The sequence below is a fragment of the Bubalus kerabau genome, chromosome 3, assembly GCF_029407905.1.
Source record: "Bubalus kerabau isolate K-KA32 ecotype Philippines breed swamp buffalo chromosome 3, PCC_UOA_SB_1v2, whole genome shotgun sequence".
NCBI classification, from domain to species: Eukaryota; Metazoa; Chordata; class Mammalia; order Artiodactyla; family Bovidae; genus Bubalus; species Bubalus kerabau.
Genome location: NC_073626.1, coordinates 19409512 through 19430056, shown reverse-complemented (window position 1 = coordinate 19430056; position 20545 = coordinate 19409512). Strand labels below are relative to the sequence as shown.

General features: G+C 44.6%; 1 protein-coding gene across 6 annotated transcripts in view; it reads left to right on the top strand.

Moving 5' to 3' along the window:
• RIPOR2 (RHO family interacting cell polarization regulator 2) overlaps nucleotides 1–20545 on the top strand; it is a 213246-nt gene that overhangs the window by 181143 nt on the left and 11558 nt on the right. For 5 of the 6 annotated variants that reach the window (XM_055570792.1, XM_055570793.1, XM_055570795.1 and 2 more), the window contains 7 exons: nucleotides 2324–2367; nucleotides 3618–3743; nucleotides 4057–4205; nucleotides 6022–6151; nucleotides 10167–10850; nucleotides 14403–14587; nucleotides 16789–16957. In XM_055570792.1, coding sequence (XP_055426767.1) covers nucleotides 2324–2367; nucleotides 3618–3743; nucleotides 4057–4205; nucleotides 6022–6151; nucleotides 10167–10850; nucleotides 14403–14587; nucleotides 16789–16957 — 1487 coding nt within the window. Of the gene's footprint in view, nucleotides 1–2323; nucleotides 2368–3617; nucleotides 3744–4056; nucleotides 4206–6021; nucleotides 6152–10166; nucleotides 10851–13288; nucleotides 14291–14402; nucleotides 14588–16788; nucleotides 16958–20545 lie in introns of those variants that run through there. The other variant, XM_055570798.1, reaches the window with a different exon arrangement.

The window sequence follows — 20545 nt, the reverse complement described above, 5'->3', positions numbered from 1 at the left end:
AGAAGGGGGACAGAAGCAGGGAAGAGAAAGGCTTCCCGGATGTAATTTTTGGTTAGAATGAGAGGACCTTGGGCTTCCCAGGTGGCACTAGTGGTAAAGAACCTGCCTTCCAATGCAGGGAGGCATAAGAGACTCAGGTTGGATTCCTCAGTCAGGAAGATTTCCCTGGAGGAGGGTATGGCAACCCACTTCAGTATTCTTGCCTGGAGAATCCTATAGACAGAGGAGTCTGGCGGGTGATGGTCCATAGGGTCACACAGAGTTGGATACGGCTGAGCAACTGAGCAAGCAGGAGAGGACCTTGGGAGGAGAGTTGTGGGGCTCCTTGGTGCCAGATTTTAAAGAGGCTCCAGTGCCAGGCTAAAGAGGGAGGCTGCAGAGCCATCCACCAATGTGCACATGAAAAGATCTGGTCCGTTACCGAAATCAACTTCTCCCAGTTATTACCTACTTCAAATTAAGTTCCACGCAGTGTGTATGTCCAAAAGTCTGTCCTGGCCCTTGCAGCTTTCAGAGCAGGTCCAGCCCAGGAGAGGGGACATCTACAAGGGAGCCAGTAAGTCTGCATTATTTATGTCTCAGCATAAATCCATCAGGCCTGTAATGGGAGCTCCCAGCTATTCAGCTATTTGGCTGTTTTCCTTGGAGTAGAAAGTGTGACTTCCTTAGCTTCAGAATGGCTCCCCCCCAGTGCTAAATTTTGTTAAAATTGTCATGAATTTCCAACCAGCCTTTTCTCTGTGTATGTGCTGCCAGCCAACATGTGTGATCCTTTTTATCTTTGGAAAAGAAGATCCTTGTAGATCCTTGTAGAACTAGAAAAAAAAGGGATGTGTTCTTCTGGCACAATGGCCCTTGAGCAAAGGAAGAGCAGGGTGGGCGACTGCTCACTGTAGTATCTGGGGCTTCTGAAGGAGGTTGTGGGAGAGCTGTTTCATCCGTCAGTCGCGTTTACAGTAAAGCATCCACAAGAGGAGGAAGATGCACCATGGAGATAAAAGGTCCCTCAGCCCCCACCTCCCATGTCCTTCCCTGGTGCTGACCCCTGTGGTGGGTTTTGGAGTGGTCATCATGAAAGCTCTGTAGACAGTGCCGCGTTCATCCCCAAACCACTGAGGAACATGAAGCTTTCCCCAACTGAAAGTCCAAACAGGCCTCAGACCAGAGTCTGAAAGGAACCTGGCCAGGTTGAAAGGATACTCGCTAGGCAGTAAATGCAGCTGTTTCAGTTATGCCGTCAGTACCGTAATGGCTTACATAAGCAGATAGGACTTGAAGGAGCATAGCATAGCCCCGGGCCTGTTTTTACCTACGTACTGCCACATGCCACGATGTGGTGATAATCACAGTATCAGTGTGATGCAACTACAAGCAATTCCAAAAAAATTTTGCTTTAATAACATGAGCTGAGAAGCTCAAAAACATCTGTACCAAGTAGCTTTCTCCTGTTTGGATAAGTTCTTCCAATACAAAATTTCTGGTGATTTTGAAAGGGAGAAAAAAAAAACCTTCAAAGGATTTTCACCTTTACTGTCCTTTATCCAGTAAGGATATCAGATCAGTTGTTTAGGTTTTTGTTTTGTTTTGTTTTGTTTTTTAACCAGGCCTCCACTGTAATTGCACAGGTAGGTAAACAGGCAGTTGATGAATTCTGAATAGTCTGTAGAGGTTTTTAGAGAGTGCTTAGGATTTTATTGGAGTTGGCATATCCAGCCAATTTGGATTTATAAAAATAAGTTGATTGTGCTTTGCTTCAGAAGCACTAAAAACAAAAGACTAATCCTCCAGAAAACTATTAGTGAAAATTGGCTTCTTTAATTCTGCTCTTATTTCAGTAAATCTTTTTAAGAGGCTTGTTAATGTTCTACTGGTTAGTAGAAACGGGTCCTCAATGGAGTGATTCTGTGGATGGAGAGGTGTGAGGAAATGATAAGTTGCTGCCATCTACTGACAGAGAGTGGTAACAGCAGGTGCTTTTTGAGGCCTCCATGGACCTTCTCTATCTCAACCCTGGTATCACCCATGGAACTGGTGGAAAGCACATTCATCTATCTCACAGTCTCACGACTTAACGGGGCTCTTCATAGAAGAAACAGCCTTATCTGCCTGGCGAGCACCTCTCCTATCATCCCAGCAAGGAATGTCCTCTCTCATTGAGATAGATTGAATTCCCAACAATCGCTGTGCCCACAGAGGGTCCCCAGAAGATATTACATGAGTTTTCACAAAGGCCTGACACTTTGAGTTTTATAAATGTGCCAGTGAAGGTTTGTAAAGAGGAGAAATTGACTCTGTGTCTCTGATCCCAACTGCTTGCTTACAGGTCTTGCTGGCTTTGCTCGCCTCTGTCCTGGAGATCAATATGAAGTAAGTATGGTGTCAGACTGGGTGTTGGACTTGAGAGACAAGAGTCAGTTGTCATTATTTTGCCTCTTCAATTGTCTTTTTATTTGTATTTTTTTTAATTTTGAAAAATAAATTTGGGTCCATAAGAAAGTTTAGAGATTAGTATAAGACCTCTCATATATGGGTCATCTAGACACTGATTTTTTTTTTTTTTTTTTTTTTTTTTTTTTTTTTAGACACTGATTTTTAATATTATGCCACATTTGCTTTATTATTATTAATACTGCTGTTGTTATTTTTCTGAACCATTGTAGATCAATGCACAGATATCAAGACCCTTCACCCGTAAATTATTTTCCTGAATATAGAAAGACATTCTCTCATATAAATGTTGTCCAGTTCTTGACATGAGCAGACTTAGCATTGATCCCTTAGCTCGTGTCGTTAGATATGAGATCTACAGTCATGTTTTTCCGTGTCCCAATATTGTACTCGATAGCAGCTTTTTTCCTGACCCAAGATCCAATCCAGGATTATGACTTCTTGTAAGTATCAGGAGTGAAGAATAGTGAAATCTAGATCTTTCTTTATAAAAAGTATACTCTATAAAGTAAAAAACGCTTTTTATCTTTTTCCTTTTCAAAAGGGAACCTCCATAATTATTTTATCTAACCGTCACCTCCAGAACCTTCTCTAATCGTTCATCTTGGTGGGAGGTTGGGGGAATGTATCTTCCTCTAACCAGGAAAGCTGTCTGACCGAGGGGAGTCTGCACACCCTCTCCCCAGTGTGTATCAGGTTTCAAAATCCTTGTCCAGCTCCATCTCCCTTTCCCAGAAGAAGGATGTCTTATTTCTTGCTTCTGGCCGCTGAGTAGATTTTAGCTGTTGGCTCCTTGTCTCTCTGAAGGGGCTGGGGAGTGTGCAGAATTAATCCAGTGGTTGTTCTACTGAAGCAGAACTAAGGAGAGAAAGAGCTGGTTGACCTGAGTGAGCTGAAGGGCCTGATACAATAACCTTTTTTTAAAGGAAGCCCTCCCGACCCGGTCCTAGAGAAGCAGAACTTACTCCCTTTTGAAAGTCTTTCCCCACTGGTCCTCTGCTCCACCCACCCCCACGCCGAGAATTTGGAAGAAGCAACAGTCAGGATGTGGCGTGAGGGTGCTGGAGAAGAGGAAGAGCGGTTTTTACCTGCCTTTCCGATCCTGGTGTTTGGAGGGGAGGCGGGTGAGGGTAGTGGAACCTGAGGACCCTCTGGCGTCTTCTCCCCAGATTTTCATGAAGTATGGCCGACAGAGGTGGAAACTGAAAGGCAGGATAGAGGTAAACGGCAAACAGAGCTGGGACGGAGAAGAAATGGTGTTCCTGCCGCTGATAGTCGGGTTCATTTCCATCAAGGTACGGGATCGGCACTGCTGTGTGTTGTCTTTGCTGCTGCCAAAGCTGAATAGTCTGTCATGGAGACCTGTCCCCGAGACCTTTGCCTGCTGCCCCTCCACCCCCCAGACCGCTGTCTGTGCTACAAGCACATCCCCAGACCCACCCTCGTGTCAGAGCGGGCAGCGTAAATGTGAGACGGGCTTGGGAAACACCCACACCCAGCTTCAGATATGATTCTGAAATGCCTGCCCCGGCCAAGAAAAACAAAGGAGAGGGGTGCCTTCGTCCAGCGCTGTCCTGTAAGGCCTTTCTCCCTTCCCTCTCTCACCAGGTCACAGAACTCAAAGGGCTGGCGACTCACCTTCTGGTCGGCAGTGTGACCTGTGAGACCAAAGAGCTGTTTGCAGCCCGACCTCAGGTGGTAGCTGTGGACATCAATGACCTTGGCACCATCAAACTCAACCTGGAAATCACCTGGTAGTAAGTTGCCCTTTTTTATATCATCGCAATAAAAATATGTGTCACAGGCTCGTGCTGTTCCCGGGGTGGCACATGAACCATCAGAATCACCAAGGAGCTTGGCATAAACGCCGACTCTCAGGCCCCACCCCAGGGCCCAGGAATCTCTTTAACAGGGTTGCTAGGTGTTCACACATGTTAATATCATATCACTACTCTCCTCTTTGACTTTCTGTTTTTAAACATTTTATCCTGCCTCTGTCCCTCCTTCTCAACCCTTGAACGTATATAAAGAGACGTATCTCTCAAGCCAACTGATGTGAAGGAAAGAAACGGTTCAGTATGAGATAGTTTGTCTGCAGAAAGATCCTGATGCTTGCTGTGTTGTCTTAATTGCTTAACCCTCTTTATCTCAGACATCATACAGTGCTTTGGAAAGCTTTGGATATCCTTAGTCTCTCTACACTCTAAATGCTGAAATAGAATATTTCCAAAGGGCAAGAGAAATCTTTTGTCAAAGTAAGGAACTTAAAAGTGGTTTCTGCTAAGAGGGGTGAGGGGTGGTCAGGAGGCTCAAGAGAGAGGGGCCATATGTATACTTATGGCTGATACACGTTGTTGTATGGCTGAAACCAACACAACATTGTAAAGCAATTATCCTCCAAATAAAAAGTGGTTTTCTGAAGTCATCCCATGGGAAAGGTCTTGCTAAGTTATGAAACACTGGCTGCTCACAACAGTTGATCTTACACCCCTGTTCCCAAGTAACAAGGGCCTGTCGAATATTAATGTCCGGGCCCCTTTACGATACAGAGGGTCAGGCATGGAAGCAGCAAAGATGTGTAACCTTGTCACTGAAACAGTGTCCACATGATTTGCCTAGGCCGGCTCTCCTCATAATTGGTAACAACTGACATCTCAAATGCAAGCTCCTGCTGGATGAGCCCATGGCGGGATGACTAATGGCATCATTGTGAACAGACTGTTGTCCTCTCAGCCATGCAGCAGGCGCTGGGTGAACTGAAATGAACAGGAATGTTTTCTTCAGAACCAAACAATAATCTATTACTTTCCTGTATCATTAAAGCATCTGCCCTTGCAAAGCTCCAGGAATTTTTACAGACTTCTTCAACATCTTGTGTCATGCTAAGTCACTTCATTCGTGTCCAACTCTTTGTGACGCTATGGACTGTAACCTCCCAGGCTCCTCTATCCCTGGGATTCTCCAGGCAAGAATACTGGAGTGGGTTGACATGCCCTCCTCCAGGGGATCTTCCTGACCTAGAGATCAAACCCACATCTGTAGCTCCTGCATCACAGTAAGATTCTTTATGTTTATGTCTCTAAAATGAATGAAGAAGCAGATTTAACTGGTATCCAGGTGTGCACATAAATTTTGCTTAAAGCTGTGATGATAATCTGTGGTCCCTTGGGTGAGTCTAGACTTCTTTTTCTGCTTCACTTTTTTTAAATCATGGTTTGTTTGGTAACAGACCAATTCGGCCAAAACCAGCCCAGCTCTCCAGCTTCCCTGGTGGCTCAGTGGTAAAGAATCTGCCTGCCAACACAGGAGACACGGGTTCTATCCCTGGGTTGGGATAATTCCTGGAGAAGAGAAAGGCAGCCTACTCCAGTATTCTTGCCTGGACAGAGGAGCCTCGCCGGCTACAGTCCAAGGGGTCACAGAGTCAGACATGACTTAGTGACTGAACAAGCAACAAGCCCAGTTCCCAGTGGCTGAGTTTACATTAGTATAATGAGGTGCTTCCTTGGCCTGAGGTCCGGTGATGATGGGTGATTTTAACAAGCATGTTCATGGGGTCCTGTTGTTTTGCAGTCCGTTTGACGTGGAGGACATGACCCCATCCTCAGGTGCTGGGAACAAGGTGGCCGCCCTCCAGAGAAGAATGTCCATGTACAGCCAGGGTACCCCGGAAACGCCCACCTTCAAAGATCACTCCTTCTTCGTAAGTCCTGTGTGCTTTCTGGAAGACAGATGATGAATCTGAGGCAGTGCTTGCAGCCAGCCTCTGAAATGCTTAACGTACAGTGTTAGGAAGTCTCTATAATTCCTAATGCAGTCATCCCTCTGTATCCTCGGGGGTTCATTCTGGGAACTCCCCTTTGATAGCAAAATCCAAGGATGCTCCAATCAGTCCTTGATATGAAATGGCAGTGTTTGCACATAACCTTCACATCCTCCCGTGTACGCTAGATCATCTCTAGATTACCTATGATACTTAATGTAATGCAAATGACACATAAATAGTTGTGAATACAGCGTAAATGCTATGTAAATAGTTGCCAGCAAATTGGCAAATTGAAGATTGTCTTTTTGGAACTTTTGGGAATTTCTTTTCCATGGATGCATAACCCTCGGATACAGAGGGGAGGGCCGACTGTGATGTCATCTTCAAGTTCACCCTAAAGGGGTGACTAAGGGAAGCACATGCCTAGATGCCCGTGGCCACCGGCGCCCAGGTGGTCAACCTGCTCTGTCCCTGCTCTGCTCCCCACCCCCACTTACCTGTTACTTTGATCAACGCATGTCAGCTTTTCCATCCATTCTCTGAGATCAGCCTTTTAAAGACATAGAAGTAAATAAGGGCCCCTTGTTTTAATCAGAAACGCTTGCTTAAGAGCTGACAGAAACATAGTAACCTGCTACTTTCCACTAACTCCCCATCTTGCTTTGACTTCTGAAGAGATGGTTGCATCCTTCACCAGACAAGCCAAGGCTGTCTGTCTTGAGTGCCTTGCAAGACTCTTTCTTTGCCAAGCTGCACCGCAGCCGCTCTTTCAGTGACCTGCCCTCCCTCAGGCTGAGACCCAAGGCCGTGCTAGAGTTTTATGTGAGTGTGGGTGGCCCGCCGGGGTGTGACGTGCTTGCCTTTGGGGGCTGGTGGCATGTATGCTTTGGCATGCCTCTTGTTTTATCTCCGCTCTCATGCTCACTGGCTAACGGTTACAGGTCTCCTGTCCCCAGGGTGGGAAGTTTGGGCTTGCATGCACCTTTGTGAGAAAGGCCATCTGTCCTTCCTTTCCCATGATCTCTGCTTTTGTGCTGTGACTTTTCTCCACTGTGGCAAAGATATCCATGGTAACAAGATTGTCATTTAAAAAAACACAGTTACACATGAAGTCAAAGAAGGTTCTCATTCACAAGTTAAGCTAATGTATCACTAATATCAGTCTTTACAGTTGTAGCCTTCAAAAACTGGCATTTGAGGAAGTCAGAAAGATTTAAACCAATTTTCCTAGAGCTCTTTTTATTGAAAGAAGTTCTTAGCCTTAGTGCGTTTTATGCTGTCATAGTAAAAGAGACTCTAATTTTCAGTCAAAGATGTAATAAGTTGCCTACATGATATGTGTTGCCCTTTATGCCACAGGAGAATGTACATACACATATGTACATACATCCATGGAATGTTCTGCCCTTTACAGACATATAAAGTAATCTTTGAATGTGCAGAGAGGAAAGGGTTAAAAGTCTTCTGGTTAATAATAATAATAATAACCTCTTATTCAATTAATTAAAAAAAAACACACAGGTAAAATGGATGAGGCTAAACTCCAATAAAATTTCCAAGGAAAGTGGGAAGACGATATGGGAAAGATAAAGCAGGCACCAGCTGATACAGTAACTATCAACGCCAAGTGTATATTCATGCTCATACAGTGCGAGTCAGAGGGCTGGGGAGTTGGCAGTGATTTTAGTCACATCATTTAAACAAGAGCAAGATTAGAAAAAAATGTGATGGCTTCCTATAGCCTTTTGAACTTGATGAACACAGACTCCTCAGAGCAGCCAGTTCTCTTCTGGCCCGGCTCTCCAGGCCCACCTCCCATCTCTCCAGGCTTCATTCTCTGCCCAACGCCCCACCTCCCCATGCACCCTCCCTCTCAGGATCTCCCGCAGACTGTTGTTCCTTCTAGAACACACTTCCTCCCCCTCCTTCCTTTCTTCTCTGTCTTCTAGGGCTGAGTTCCAGGTTGTGTCTCTCCCAGGCTGCAGCCGCCCCCTTGCTCCAGCGCCCGCATTACCCGTCAGTTACAACATGCCAGCCCTCGTGTGCCTGTTTGTAGGCTCAGCCCCTTGGCAGCTGGTACAGCCCCTTCGGCAGGCAGCTCAGTCTAACTCGACCTTTGCTGCTGAAGTCCAAGCAAATATGGGCTTGGGAATGTGAGGCTGCAGAGAAATGGCTGAAGTGGAGTTTGGAGTTTAAATAAGAATCGAGATCACCCAGGGCCCTCCCCCCCACTTACTTAGCCAGGGCCTCCGCCTCCCTCAGAACTGCTGGGAGTGTGTGTTCTGAAGGCGAGTTGAGCCTGGGCCAGACAGCTCAGAGGACCAGGGGTTCTGTGAGATACCCAGAGGACCCCATGGAGGAAGTGCCGGGAGCAGGACTCAGCCTTCCGCCATCTCTCCCCAGAAGCTTCCTCTTTCATATCTCCCTGGAGGCATAAAGCCTGTTTGGGGGGGATGAGAGGGGGGTGCAGATAGAGGAGGAAGGAAACTGAAATGAAGGAGCTGGTGGTAATAGGGGGAGCAGCGGCAGCCCCTCAACGGTCCCTGCAGCTCCCTGTACCCCCTCCCCATCCCGCCCCACCCCCCGGACTCTGAGGAGCACTTTTCAGTAATCACTAATCCAGGAAAACATTCTCCATTTTAGACACAAAGAAAGTGAACCTGCAGAGGTCACTTGAGGGTCCCAGTGACACATCCTGAGGTTCCAACCAGACGAGAGTGGAGAGTTTGGGTTGAAACTGCAGGTGTTTGGACCAGGGACGCTGCTGGAGGAGAACGGGGAGCCGTTTTCGGTCTGTTCCCCACTTCACTTGCTTTAACATTTTTGTTTCCTGGGTGTATTCCCAGCACTGTCGTGATCAATTGTTGTTGTTTTTAAATTTTTTTATTTTTTGTCAGTGCCACATGGCATGTGGGATCTTAGTCCCCCGACTGGGGATCAAACCTGTGCCTCTTGCTGTGGAAGCACAGAGTCCTAACCACTGCACCACCAGGAAAGTCCCTCACTGTTTTATATGAAATTAAACTAGGTACTTATATTTACTTAAACAATCAAATCTGGAATCCAAGAGAAAATATTCATTTTGAAGGAGTCGATCTCAAATAACTAGAAAACTGTCCCCACTGAACAGTGTTTGGCACTTCAACACCATGCAGACCACAGTGTCAGGGAAGATGACTTGGAGATTGTTAATGCCTGCATAAATGAATTATCTTTGTTACCTGGGTATTTCTGACCTCTGTCTTCTGAGTTCTGCTTCACGGATCACAGAGCTGGGGCTGTCCGGCAGAGCGCCCGGGGCTTCCAGACACCCTGGGAGCTCTGGGGTTTGCAGCGCTGGAACACAGTTATTTAGTTCATGAGTCTTTTTCTTTTTATAGAAGCTCTGCAAACATATTTCTGGCCTTGAATTATTTGTGGCATGGTTACTGAATTTAATAAAACATTTTCCAGGGCTTGGGATTTGTGGGTAGAGATTTTCAAAAAATAATTTATGAGAAATGAAGCAGAACAAAGCATCACATCTTTTGAATGAAATAGCATGAATGCTGGAAAGCCCTTTAAGATCAATGCCAAAAAAAAAAAAAAAAAAGAACCGGTGGCGTTCTTAACTATGGCTGTCAGATATTGTAAGATCCTGGGATTTAGGAAACAAGCACCGTTGCCCTGCCTCCAACTTTTTCGTTTCAAAAATGTCAAACCTGAGACCAGTACAGTGAACTTTTACGTAGATTCAACAATGGAAATAGAGTTTTTAAAGGCTTGTTTTGTTTTGCCATGCTTGCAGATACACACACACACACACACACACACACACACACAATCAACAAATACAATGTTAATATCGTGAAAGGTCTGTTTCTTATTTTAATTGTCTTACATTTTGTCTGGAAATGAACAAGGCCAAACACATCCCTTGTTTCCAAAATCATGATTTGCCTTTTATCTACAGTCAAATCTACCTGATGACATTTTTGAAAACGGGAAGGCAGCCCAGGAGAAAATGCCACTGTCCCTCAGCTTCAGCGACCTGCCCAACGGGGACTGCACCCTCGCCCCGGGCCCAGCCGACTCTCTCCCTGGCGCGTGCGCGGCAAATCCGGAAATCACCATCACCTCCGCAGAGATGCTCCCAGGCAGTCAGTCCTCCCAGAACGAGGGCTTGGAGGACTCCAGCTCGGCCTCTCGCAGCAGCTCCACGAGAGAAGGCTCAGAGCCCCGGCCCCACCCCGAGGGAGAGACCCAGGGGCTAGGGAAGCCCGAGGGCTGCCGAGCGGCCACCGGTGCCGGGCCGGAGCGCCTGTTGCTGCAGAAGGGAGTTGCAGAGGCCCTTTTGCAAGAGGCCCTTCTGCAAGAGCCCTCTGAACTCAAGCCCGTGGAACTGGACACTTTTGAAGGAAACATCACGAAGCAGCTGGTCAAGAGGCTCACCTCGGCAGAGGTGCCGGCGGCCACGGAGAGGCTGCTTTCGGAAGGCTCGGTCAGTGCAGAGTCGGAAGGCTGTAGGTCTTTCCTGGATGGAAGCCTAGAGGACGCCTTTAATGGGCTTTTCCTTGCATTAGAACCACACAAAGAGCAGTATAAAGAGTTTCAGGATCTGAACCAAGAAGTCATGCACCTGGATGATATTCTAAAAGTAAGTACCTTTTCAGGGAAATGGGATTAGTTTCCGAGACAATCTCTTAAGCCAACATTCTATTTAAAATAGACTTATCTTTTTTTTATCTTTCCCTATCACAGGATCAGTAGATAATCAATATGTAAATGACATTGATTTTTTAATACTAGTTGTTGTTTAGTTGCTGAGTCGTGTCTGACTCTTGGTAACCCCAAGGGCTGTAGCCTACCAGGCTCCTCTGTCCATGGGATTCTGTAGGCAAGAATACTGGGGTGGGTTGCCATTTCCTTCTTCAGGGGATCTTCCTGACCCAGGGATCGAACCCGGGTCTCCTGCATCACAGGCGGATTCTTTACCGACTGAACTACCAGGGAAGCCCCTAAACCACCACCAAATGGCATTTATTTTTTAACACTAGTTGTTGTTTAGGTGCTAAGTCATATTTGACAGTTTTTGCAACCCATGGACTGTAACTCCTCAGGCTTCTCTGTCTGTGGGATTTCCCAGGCAAGAATACTGGAGTGAGTTGCCATTTAATACTAGTAGCATATATTAATTTTTATTTTCCTGACAACGGATCAACTTTAGGAAAATGACTGGGGGTTAAATTAACAGCTCTAGAGAATATCTCGGAGAAGGCAATGGCACCCCACTCCAGTACTCTTGCCTGGAAAATCCCATGGACGGAGGAGCCTGGTAGGCTGCAGTCCATGGGGTCGCTGAGGGTCGGACCCGACTGAGCGACTTCCCTTTCACTTTTCACTTTCATGCATTGGAGAAGGAAATGGCAACCCACTCCAGTGTTCTGAAGCCTGGAGAATCCCAGGGATGGGGGAGCCTGGTGGGTTGCCGTCTGTGGGGCTGCACAGAGTCGGACACGACTGAAGCGACTTAGCAGCAGCAGAGACTATCTAGACTCCCTCAGCCCCAGAGTTCATCATCCAGATCCCAAATGTGAAATGAATGGTGGCCTTTTGAGCATCATATCTCATTGAGATGGTATTAGAGAGGGTCCCTCTTGGAATTTCCAGGAAGCAGGAAGGCCCTTCCCTGGTTGAAGACAGAGTTGAGCAGCCAGGATGTGAGGACCATGGCCATCTCTCCCTGCCCCAGGCACTACCTTCTAGAGGATTCCCTTCTCAGCAGTTGGCCCAAATCAGTGAAATAGAATCCCAAATTAATCACTCACAAATAATCTAGAAGCCAGAGGACCCTGACTCCACTAGCAATATCTTCCTCTCTTGTTCCCAATTAGACCACTCAGGATAGACATGGGAAGAGAGGATTCAGAAAGGTGATTTCTTCTTGGTCAGGAGAGCCTCATAATGAGGTCATTATTGCTACCCCAGAATGTATCTGCCTCCACTTGGTAGATGAAATTTAATACAGATTAAATTTTTAAAAACATGGCACAAGAAGACAGAACTGGAACTTCTGTCCTAAAACCTGCTGCCAGCTCTTGTGTTCTTTGCCATGCTGATGTCTAGTGCCATAAAGAAGAGAACTTGGATCCTTTCTCTTGAAACAGCAGTTCTTTGGGGACCTGTTCTATAAGATTAGCTTGAAAATACAGTGCCAGGGGCAAGCGGAGAGTCAGCCCACAGAAGTCTGTTGCATCCCTCGATATGACGGTTTGAAAATGTGGCCTTCCCCGTGGCATCGGGAACTACCTTCCCAAGGCTATTCTGACAGTTGCGGTCATGCTGACCTGGCTCTGGAGGGCATGTCTGCCCAGGGCAGAGGAGAATTCAGGCTCTGACTCTCCACGTCCTCTATTGCTCATGACAGATGGATTCTGCTGTAGGTATAGGCTCTTAGCAGCAGGGAAGGGCACTCTGAATCTGCTTCCCATCAAACATGACTCCAGAGCATCAGCTCAGGGCTCATGGATGGAGGCTGTTTGTCTAATATCCCAGTGAAAACTTCTTTGATCCCTTCAACAAGTTCTTATCTGCACAGTTGACCAGCTTTGCTTAGTGGGCAGAAGGGTGTTAAATGTGAAGAGCCAAGACACAATCCACCTAAAATAAATGCCTCAAAGAGAGCTAATGGTGATGGCAGCCCCCATTTCCAGGCCTCTAGGGTGCTCAGTCCACCAGGAAGCACTGAGCAAGTCATCCATTAGTCTTCTAAAAACCTGGTGGCTGTCAGTTTCTTACAGGATTTTTATTCCAATCTGCTCTTGTTCCAAAACTGTCCTCCTAAAATTCTTAACTTCCCCCTTCTTTCTTTTGATCATATTTAAACACATCCATACTGTGCACGATCAGGTTCTGCGATCTAGCTTAGGAAAGAAGACCCTAGAAGTGGGCTGAGTTGGGAATGTCTCCTCCTCTCTCTCTGAGATGGAAAATGATATTAGAGTCAAGGTCTGGGGCAAATGGCTTTGTCTCCAGCCAGGATTAAAGCATCTGCTGGCAAAGCATTCTCTTTTTTTTCCTCCTTCACACTCCTAGGATGCTAAACACCTTGAGGATCAGAAACTAAATGGTGCTGCCTCTTGGACGGAGATCACTGAGGGCGAATGAAACAACTGATTTAAAAGACTCAGACTCCTGCCAGGCCCTTCCGACCCCGTGTAACGAAGTCAGCAGGGAGTGCCACCTAACTGGATGGAGGACATTTAGCTCCTTTTACTTGCAGGATTTGTCCCGTTCGATCCCTCACAACATCCTTTTGACTATTTGGGAGAACTTCTCCCCATCTCTGTGCCCAAAACAATGGGCATTACCCTGTTCGTAATGTTTCTGTTTAATGTCCAGAAATACAGAATTCTCCAGGCCATAGAATGGATTTGCTCACATAATTCCAGGGCCCAGTCAGGGAAGAAATGGAAGTTGTTCCTTCAAAGACAAAGTTGTAAAGGAAGCACAGCTATTCCTTGTCATGTTCGTGCCATTTATTTTCTCCTTGATGCTCAAAGGAAAATTACATGCTGTGAATGTAAAATTAGTATTTAAATCTACTTAGAGAGTGTGCATTAGTGAATCTGAGTAGTTTTCTGTTTCTGGGATTTGTTTTGTGAATCCTTTAGGACAGGTGCCTTAGTTAGCTTGCCCTGTCAGCACGGACCACGTTGCCACTTGGAGTTAAGAGATTGGTTAGTAGTTGGCATTGACCCTTTAGATTTGGCTGCCAGTTGAATTTTATTTGGGGTTGAGCACTATAAGAGAGAGAATAGCCATTCTGTTTCCCAAGACTTTCTGATTGTAATATTTTTAAAACTTTAAATTATAAATATTTCAAACAGGAATAGAAAGAATCAAATAATGGATCCCAATGTGGCCATCAGCACACTTCCACAATGCTCAATTCATGGCCAAACTTGTATTCCTCTACTTGCTTCCTTCCCTCCAATTGTTTTGGAACAAATCCCAGATACTGTGTCACTTTATCCACGGTTGTACTTTTTTATAAGAAGATTTTCAAATGAATTTTTTTAATGCCAACAAAAAAATAAAAATAAAAGCTTGAAAAAAAAGAAAGTGTCGCATCTCCCGTTGGGTGTCTTGGTTGTGTTTCTCCTTCCGAATATGTTGATATTCTCCTTGGTACCTTCTGCCTTTGCAGTGCAAGCCAGCAGTAAGCCGAAGCAGGTCTTCCAGTTTAAGTCTTACTGTTGAAAGTGCTTTAGAAAGCTTTGATTTCCTGAACACCTCTGATTTTGACGAGGAGGAGGAGGATGGTGATGAGGTTTGTAATGTTGGAGGAGGTGCTGACTCAGTATTTTCAGACACTGAGACTGAGAAAAATAGGTAAGTCTTGAAGTCAGCATCTGCTTCTATTTCTACTGTTATTGCTGGTACAGCAGTTCTTTATTGCTACCAGATAGGACCTGATACACATCTTCAGGAAGATAAAACTCTCTATCTGAATTGGTTTACAGATCCTTTTCACTGTCCTGTATAAAATGAAATTTTCTTTTTTATAAATGAAAGGGAAATTTTTGTACAACTATGTGTATGCTTATTAAGTATGGATGTGTGCATATCCATCTTGTAGGTTTCAGTGTGTACAGCTTGGGCCCAGTGTAATGAATTTCAAATTAACTCCACATACTATGTTTCTGGAGAACTCTTACTGGATGATCAGTCTTGACCTGGTTCTCCTTGATTTGCATCTTATTCCTAATTTCTTCATTTTGTTAGACCTTGCTTTTCCAATCCCTTATCTGTCTATTCCTTTTGGCTATTGGGTCTTTGCAGTTGATTAAGCTCATCAGTGCCTGTTTCAAAGCCAGGCTTAAAACCCACAGCACATATTTTCCTTAGAATGTAGAAAGGGATGACTAATAACTGATATCTGCCAGTGGATCTACAGGCCTCTGGGTGGAGAATGTGGCCTTCTCTAGGATGGAGATGAATCAGGGCAGTGGGAAGGGAGGATAAAGATGAAATATTATCACTTTCTTCCTGGGCTTTGTTGTACCAAACCACATGCTTAGAGCTAGAGCCTGGGGTCCATTCTGTAAGCACAGTGAACATAGCTCCATCAATTTGCTGAAAAAAAAAAAATGCAAAAACATTTTCCCAAAGGAAAATGTGGATTTCCATCCATCTTTTCTTTTGACATGTTATATGCACAGGTTTTCAAATTACAACAAGCTATGACTGTTCAACCTTCACAGACCTCTCTGAGTGGTGTTACTATTTTGAAGTTGTGTTATTCCTGGAGGGTTTCTTCTGCCCAAATGAAACCAGGAAAAGAAAAAGGGAGAAATAGAATTTATCCCTTGAGCAAACTAGGAGTATAACAAAGAGAATTTAAGAAATGAATGTCATGTTTAAGTTATCTTTCTGCATTCTACACTGAGATTTTCTAACTTAATTGCATTTGTGAAATGCTTCTTAAATCAAACCTCTTCTTGTATACTTGTTAGCTGAAGCTATTACATAATAGATCAAGGTTTTTCTTAATATAAGCATTTTAAGAACAAAAATATCATAGCCTTCGTAAATTCTACAGAACATTCCTATTAAAGATGTCTAATTTGATCAGTCTTACTGTGTGTTATCAGATGTTTAGGGTAAATGTGTGTGTGTGTGTGTGTGTGTGTGTGTGTGTGTTTTAAATGTGGATTAACTACAAGCTGAATGTTTTCCTCTTGGAAACCCAGTGTGAATCAGAGTAAAGCATTCAATGCCTTTAAACTCTGGTGCATGATCTTTTTAAATTATGGAGACTAGGGCCCATGAAACTAGAACCCAAAAATCACCTAGCTGTGTGAACTAGGATGCTGTGGTTAACACTCTCTGCTGGCCATTCCTTCTGTGGGTGAAATGAGACTCTTCTCTCCCTTTCTCCCCCCTGCACAGATTCATTTTAAGAATAAAATTAGATAATAAATGCAACATACTTATTTTTAAATGTAAGTGCCCATCATGATACAACTTTAGATATTTCAGCAGTGTTTACACAAAGCTTGCAAGGCAGAAGAAAGTGATGCAAATGCCCCTTTTTGCAAACATCATGTTTCTTCCCAGTGGCTTTGCTTTCTCTTTTTCTTCAAGTGGCAGTTGATTCAAGGCCAGGAAAAAGCCTTGACTGATTATTTTAATGGTATTGCTCTTGGGAAACCACAAATACAGAGGACAGTTTTATCCCAGAAATTTGGCAAATCACCCCATCAACAGAGCACAAATATGCCCCCAAATGAGGTCACATTTCAGAAGACTTCTTGGTGAGACGACTGTATGAATAGTTCATTGTGCTTGAGAAGCAAACAGAGAACTCTGGAAGCAATCTATTTGTAGGACCTTTTTAATATTAGGCAAATTGGTGACCAGGCTTAGTGATAAAGTAGTATTTGAAGGGTATCTCGATTTTTTGAGGTAGGAAATGCAAGACTTTTCAGTGGGTGCTGTGGGGGCCTGACACAAGCCATGTTGAGTTTTGACCTGTGGTCTCCGTGCAGAAAGAAACAGCTAACGTTTCGCTCCCCTTCCTGCTTCAACAGTTACAGATCGGTTCACCCAGAAGCCAGGGGGCATCTCAGCGAAGCCCTGACTGAGGACACGGGAGTTGGGACTAGTGTGGCAGGAAGCCCTCTCCCGCTGACCACGGGGAATGAAAGCCTGGACCTTACCATCATCAGGCACCTCCAGTACTGCACCCAGCTCGTCCAGGTAGGACTGGAGACTGAACCAGGTTTCTAGAGCCCAGGTTGTTGATGCACCAAGAATGTGTGCTTCCTTTTTTTTCAGTTTTCCCAGGAAAAGGAGAATTCAGGAATGTGAGAATAATCATCTACAGCCAGACCCCCCTGAATGTGCCCTATCTCATCTGCTTTGATTTGAACTCAAAAACTAAATTGCATGGCCATCTTCCTTCAACCCTGGGTTTTTCATCTTAAAATCTAGATCTCCAGGGACTTCCCTGGTGGTCCTGTGGTTAAGACTATACACTTCTACTGCAGAGGGCGTGAATTCCATCCTGGACATGGAACTAAGATCCCACATGCCACATAGCATGGCCAAAAAAATAAAATAAATTTTTAGAAATTAAAAAAAAAGTCTAGATCTTCAGACCTTAACAGGTAGTAAGTGACATGTAGTGGGCTCTCACTTTCAAATTATTTGATAATAGGTGAGAGTAATGTGATTTTTTAATTTTAATTATTTGGTCACACTTCACAGCATATGGGATCTTAGTTCCCTGACCAGGGATGGAATGCATGCCCCCTGCAGTGGAAGCGAGGAGTGTTAACCACTGAACCACCAGGGAAGTCCTGTGATTTTAAAAAAAAAAGGAATTTGCATTCTGCCATCTACGAATGGACTTTGAAAGCCAGTATTACTGAACTTATGTTAACATAAACCCAACACATTAGTTAGTTTTCCATCACTTGGACAGCTAAAGGCAAAATGCTACAGAATATAACCACAGTTTCCCAGATTGCGAATAAGTACTAATTAGCAATGAGAAAGAATATTTTACAGATATTATCCTCACCAGTTCATTTTCATTCTGGGACACCCTGGGGCTCATTTTTCTTCTCATATCAGGCTGGTGTACCGCTTAAGATTTTGCCATAGTTGTTGCTGTTCAGTCAGTCAGTCATGTCCAACTCTTTGCTACCCCATGGAGCACGCCAGGCTTCCCCATACTTCACTTCTCCCAAAGTTTGCTGAAACTCATGTCCATTGAATCAGTGATGCCATCTAACCAGCTCATCCTCTGTCACCCTCTTTTTTTCTTGCCCTCAGTCTTTCCCAGAATCAGGGTCTTTTCCAGTGAGTCAGCTGTTTGCATCAGGTGGCCAAAGTGTTAGAGCTTCAGTTTCAGCATCAGTTCTTCCAGTGAATATTCAGGGTTCATTTCCTTTAGGACTGACTGGTTCAATCTCCTTGCAGTCCAAGGGACTCTCAAGAGTCTTCTCCAACACCACAATTTGGAAGCATCAGTTCTTTGGTGCTCAGCCTTTTTCATGATCCCTCTCTCACATCCATACACCACTACTGGAAAAACCATAGCTTTGACTAGATGGACATTTGTTGGCAAAGTGATGTCTCTGCTTTTTAATATGCTGTCTAGGTTTGTCATAGCTTTTCTTCCAAGGAACAAGTGTCTTAATTTCATGGCTGCAGTCACCGTCTGCAGTGGAACAACTATTTTGACATTCTTTTGTTGCAGCGAGGGTTTTAGCTGTTGAACAAAGCACTTTCCCCCAAGCAGCTGCATGAATGCTTCCTCCTCTCCCAGAGGTTAGTCTTTTCCCAATCTTGTTCTTCTCTCACCTTGCCTCAGTGTGTGGGAATCAGGAACAGAAAGTGAAAGCAAATGTATAATGGTTGTAAGGGGCTGGGCCAGGCAGGAAGAGCACAAAAAGAGGAGAAATCATGCTTTTAAGAGCATGTGTTCAATTGGAAGCCTGAGGCAGGGTGGGGAGGAAGGACCCAGGAGGCTGGGAATGGGTTAACATTGCTTTTTCAATAACACACTCACGACGAGATGTAGAAGAATCTGCTTCTCCATGAATAGAGAGCCTCAAAGCCACCTCAGACACTCACATTCTGTGGGAAGCTGGTAGGCAGTCATGACTCTTGCACTAGGTTGGCCAGTACCCCAGTGGATCTCTTTTGTTGAGTGTTTAATTTACAGGCCAGGTACTGACAGCCAGTCTGGCAGACGGTGCACATTTTTTTCTGACCAAAATGAACAAGGATTGTTGTTGACTTACAGCTATTCTCTGTTCACCAAGCATTGGAATGAGATGGTGTTCACAGCCCTTTGTCCTTGGTGAGCCTGAGACTCTGCTGAGCAAAGTCCCTGTTCACCTTTCAGACGTAAAGCCATTACTTCGTGAGACATGGGAGAATTCTGGTCCATGGAGGGACGGATGTGTTCGCTCAAAGACTAATTGGTGTGCAAGAGTCAGTGCAGTGTTTCTCTCTACAGTAAGGCCATGGTTGTAACAAATTCAACTCTTCTGTGAGGAACAACAATACTAGAAAAAACAAGAGGGAGTAGTCCCACCCAGTCCATTACTACCTGGTACATGGGACACTGCCCAACTCATGAATTGTTTAATAAAGCCAATTAGATCTTTAAAAAGACAAAAGAAAAACAAAAGAGATAGACATAAAGGTGTAGAATAAAGGAGATGTAGAATAAAGTAGAAATCAAGGTAGAAACCTGATTTCTAATTCACAAGATGGTTGGATGGCATCACTGATTCAAAGGACATGCGTTTGAGCAAGCTCTGGGAGATGGTGAAAGCCAGGGAAGCCTGGCATGTTGCAGTCCATGGGGTTGCATAGAGTCGGACATGGCTGAGCAACTGAACGACAACAACCTGAATCAGTAAGCTTGCTTATTCACTTGGTATATAATTGCAGAGATAAAAATGGGTATTCCATAAGAATTAACGTGAAGTCGCTCAGTCGTGTCCAACTCTTTGCGACCCCATGGACTGTGGCCTACCAGGCTCCTCTGTCCATGGGATTTTCCAGGCAATAGTACTGGAGTGGATTGCCATTTCCTTCTCCAAGGGATCTTTCCAACCCAGGGATCGACCTCGGGTCTCCTGCATGGTAGACAGACGCTTTACTGTCTGAGCTACAAGGGAAGTCCTCCATAAGAATTATAATAGCTATAATTATGTTTAAAATAGAGCAGTTCTTTTCTACTCAATATTTTTTTACATGAAAGGCATTTGTATATAATGGCTTGACTTTTGAATTTGAAAAATTCATTTTGCTTTAGAGCCCAAATGGTTGAGACCATACAGGATGATGGTACAGGTCTGCATCCTGCAGGCATGCCTGCCAAGTGAAGGGGACAGAGACACAGAAAGGACTAAAACCTTCAGACAGTGACTGATTTCTGTCCTTTCTCCTCTCAGGTCTCTCTTTCTTCTCATGACCTGCACACAAATGAAATCACTTGCCATTAATGTGCTCTTGGACAGGTTGCTTAACCTCTTTGTACCTCAGTTTCCTCATCAGTTAACTGGAAAATCAAAAGTACCCACTTCTGGGTGGCCACAGCTGGGTTATTGTGCAAAATAACATGAGCTAATTCATGTATAAGGCCCAGACCAATGCCTGATACATAGTAAGCACTCATTAATGAGATAAACTTTTGTTGTAATTATGATTATTATACAACATGCTCTTAATTTTCAGCTTGAAAACAATGATATGAATCCAGGTCATGAAAAATAACTGCACTTGTAAAACAAATCTTTTTTCTGCTTCCACACCAGTGGCAAC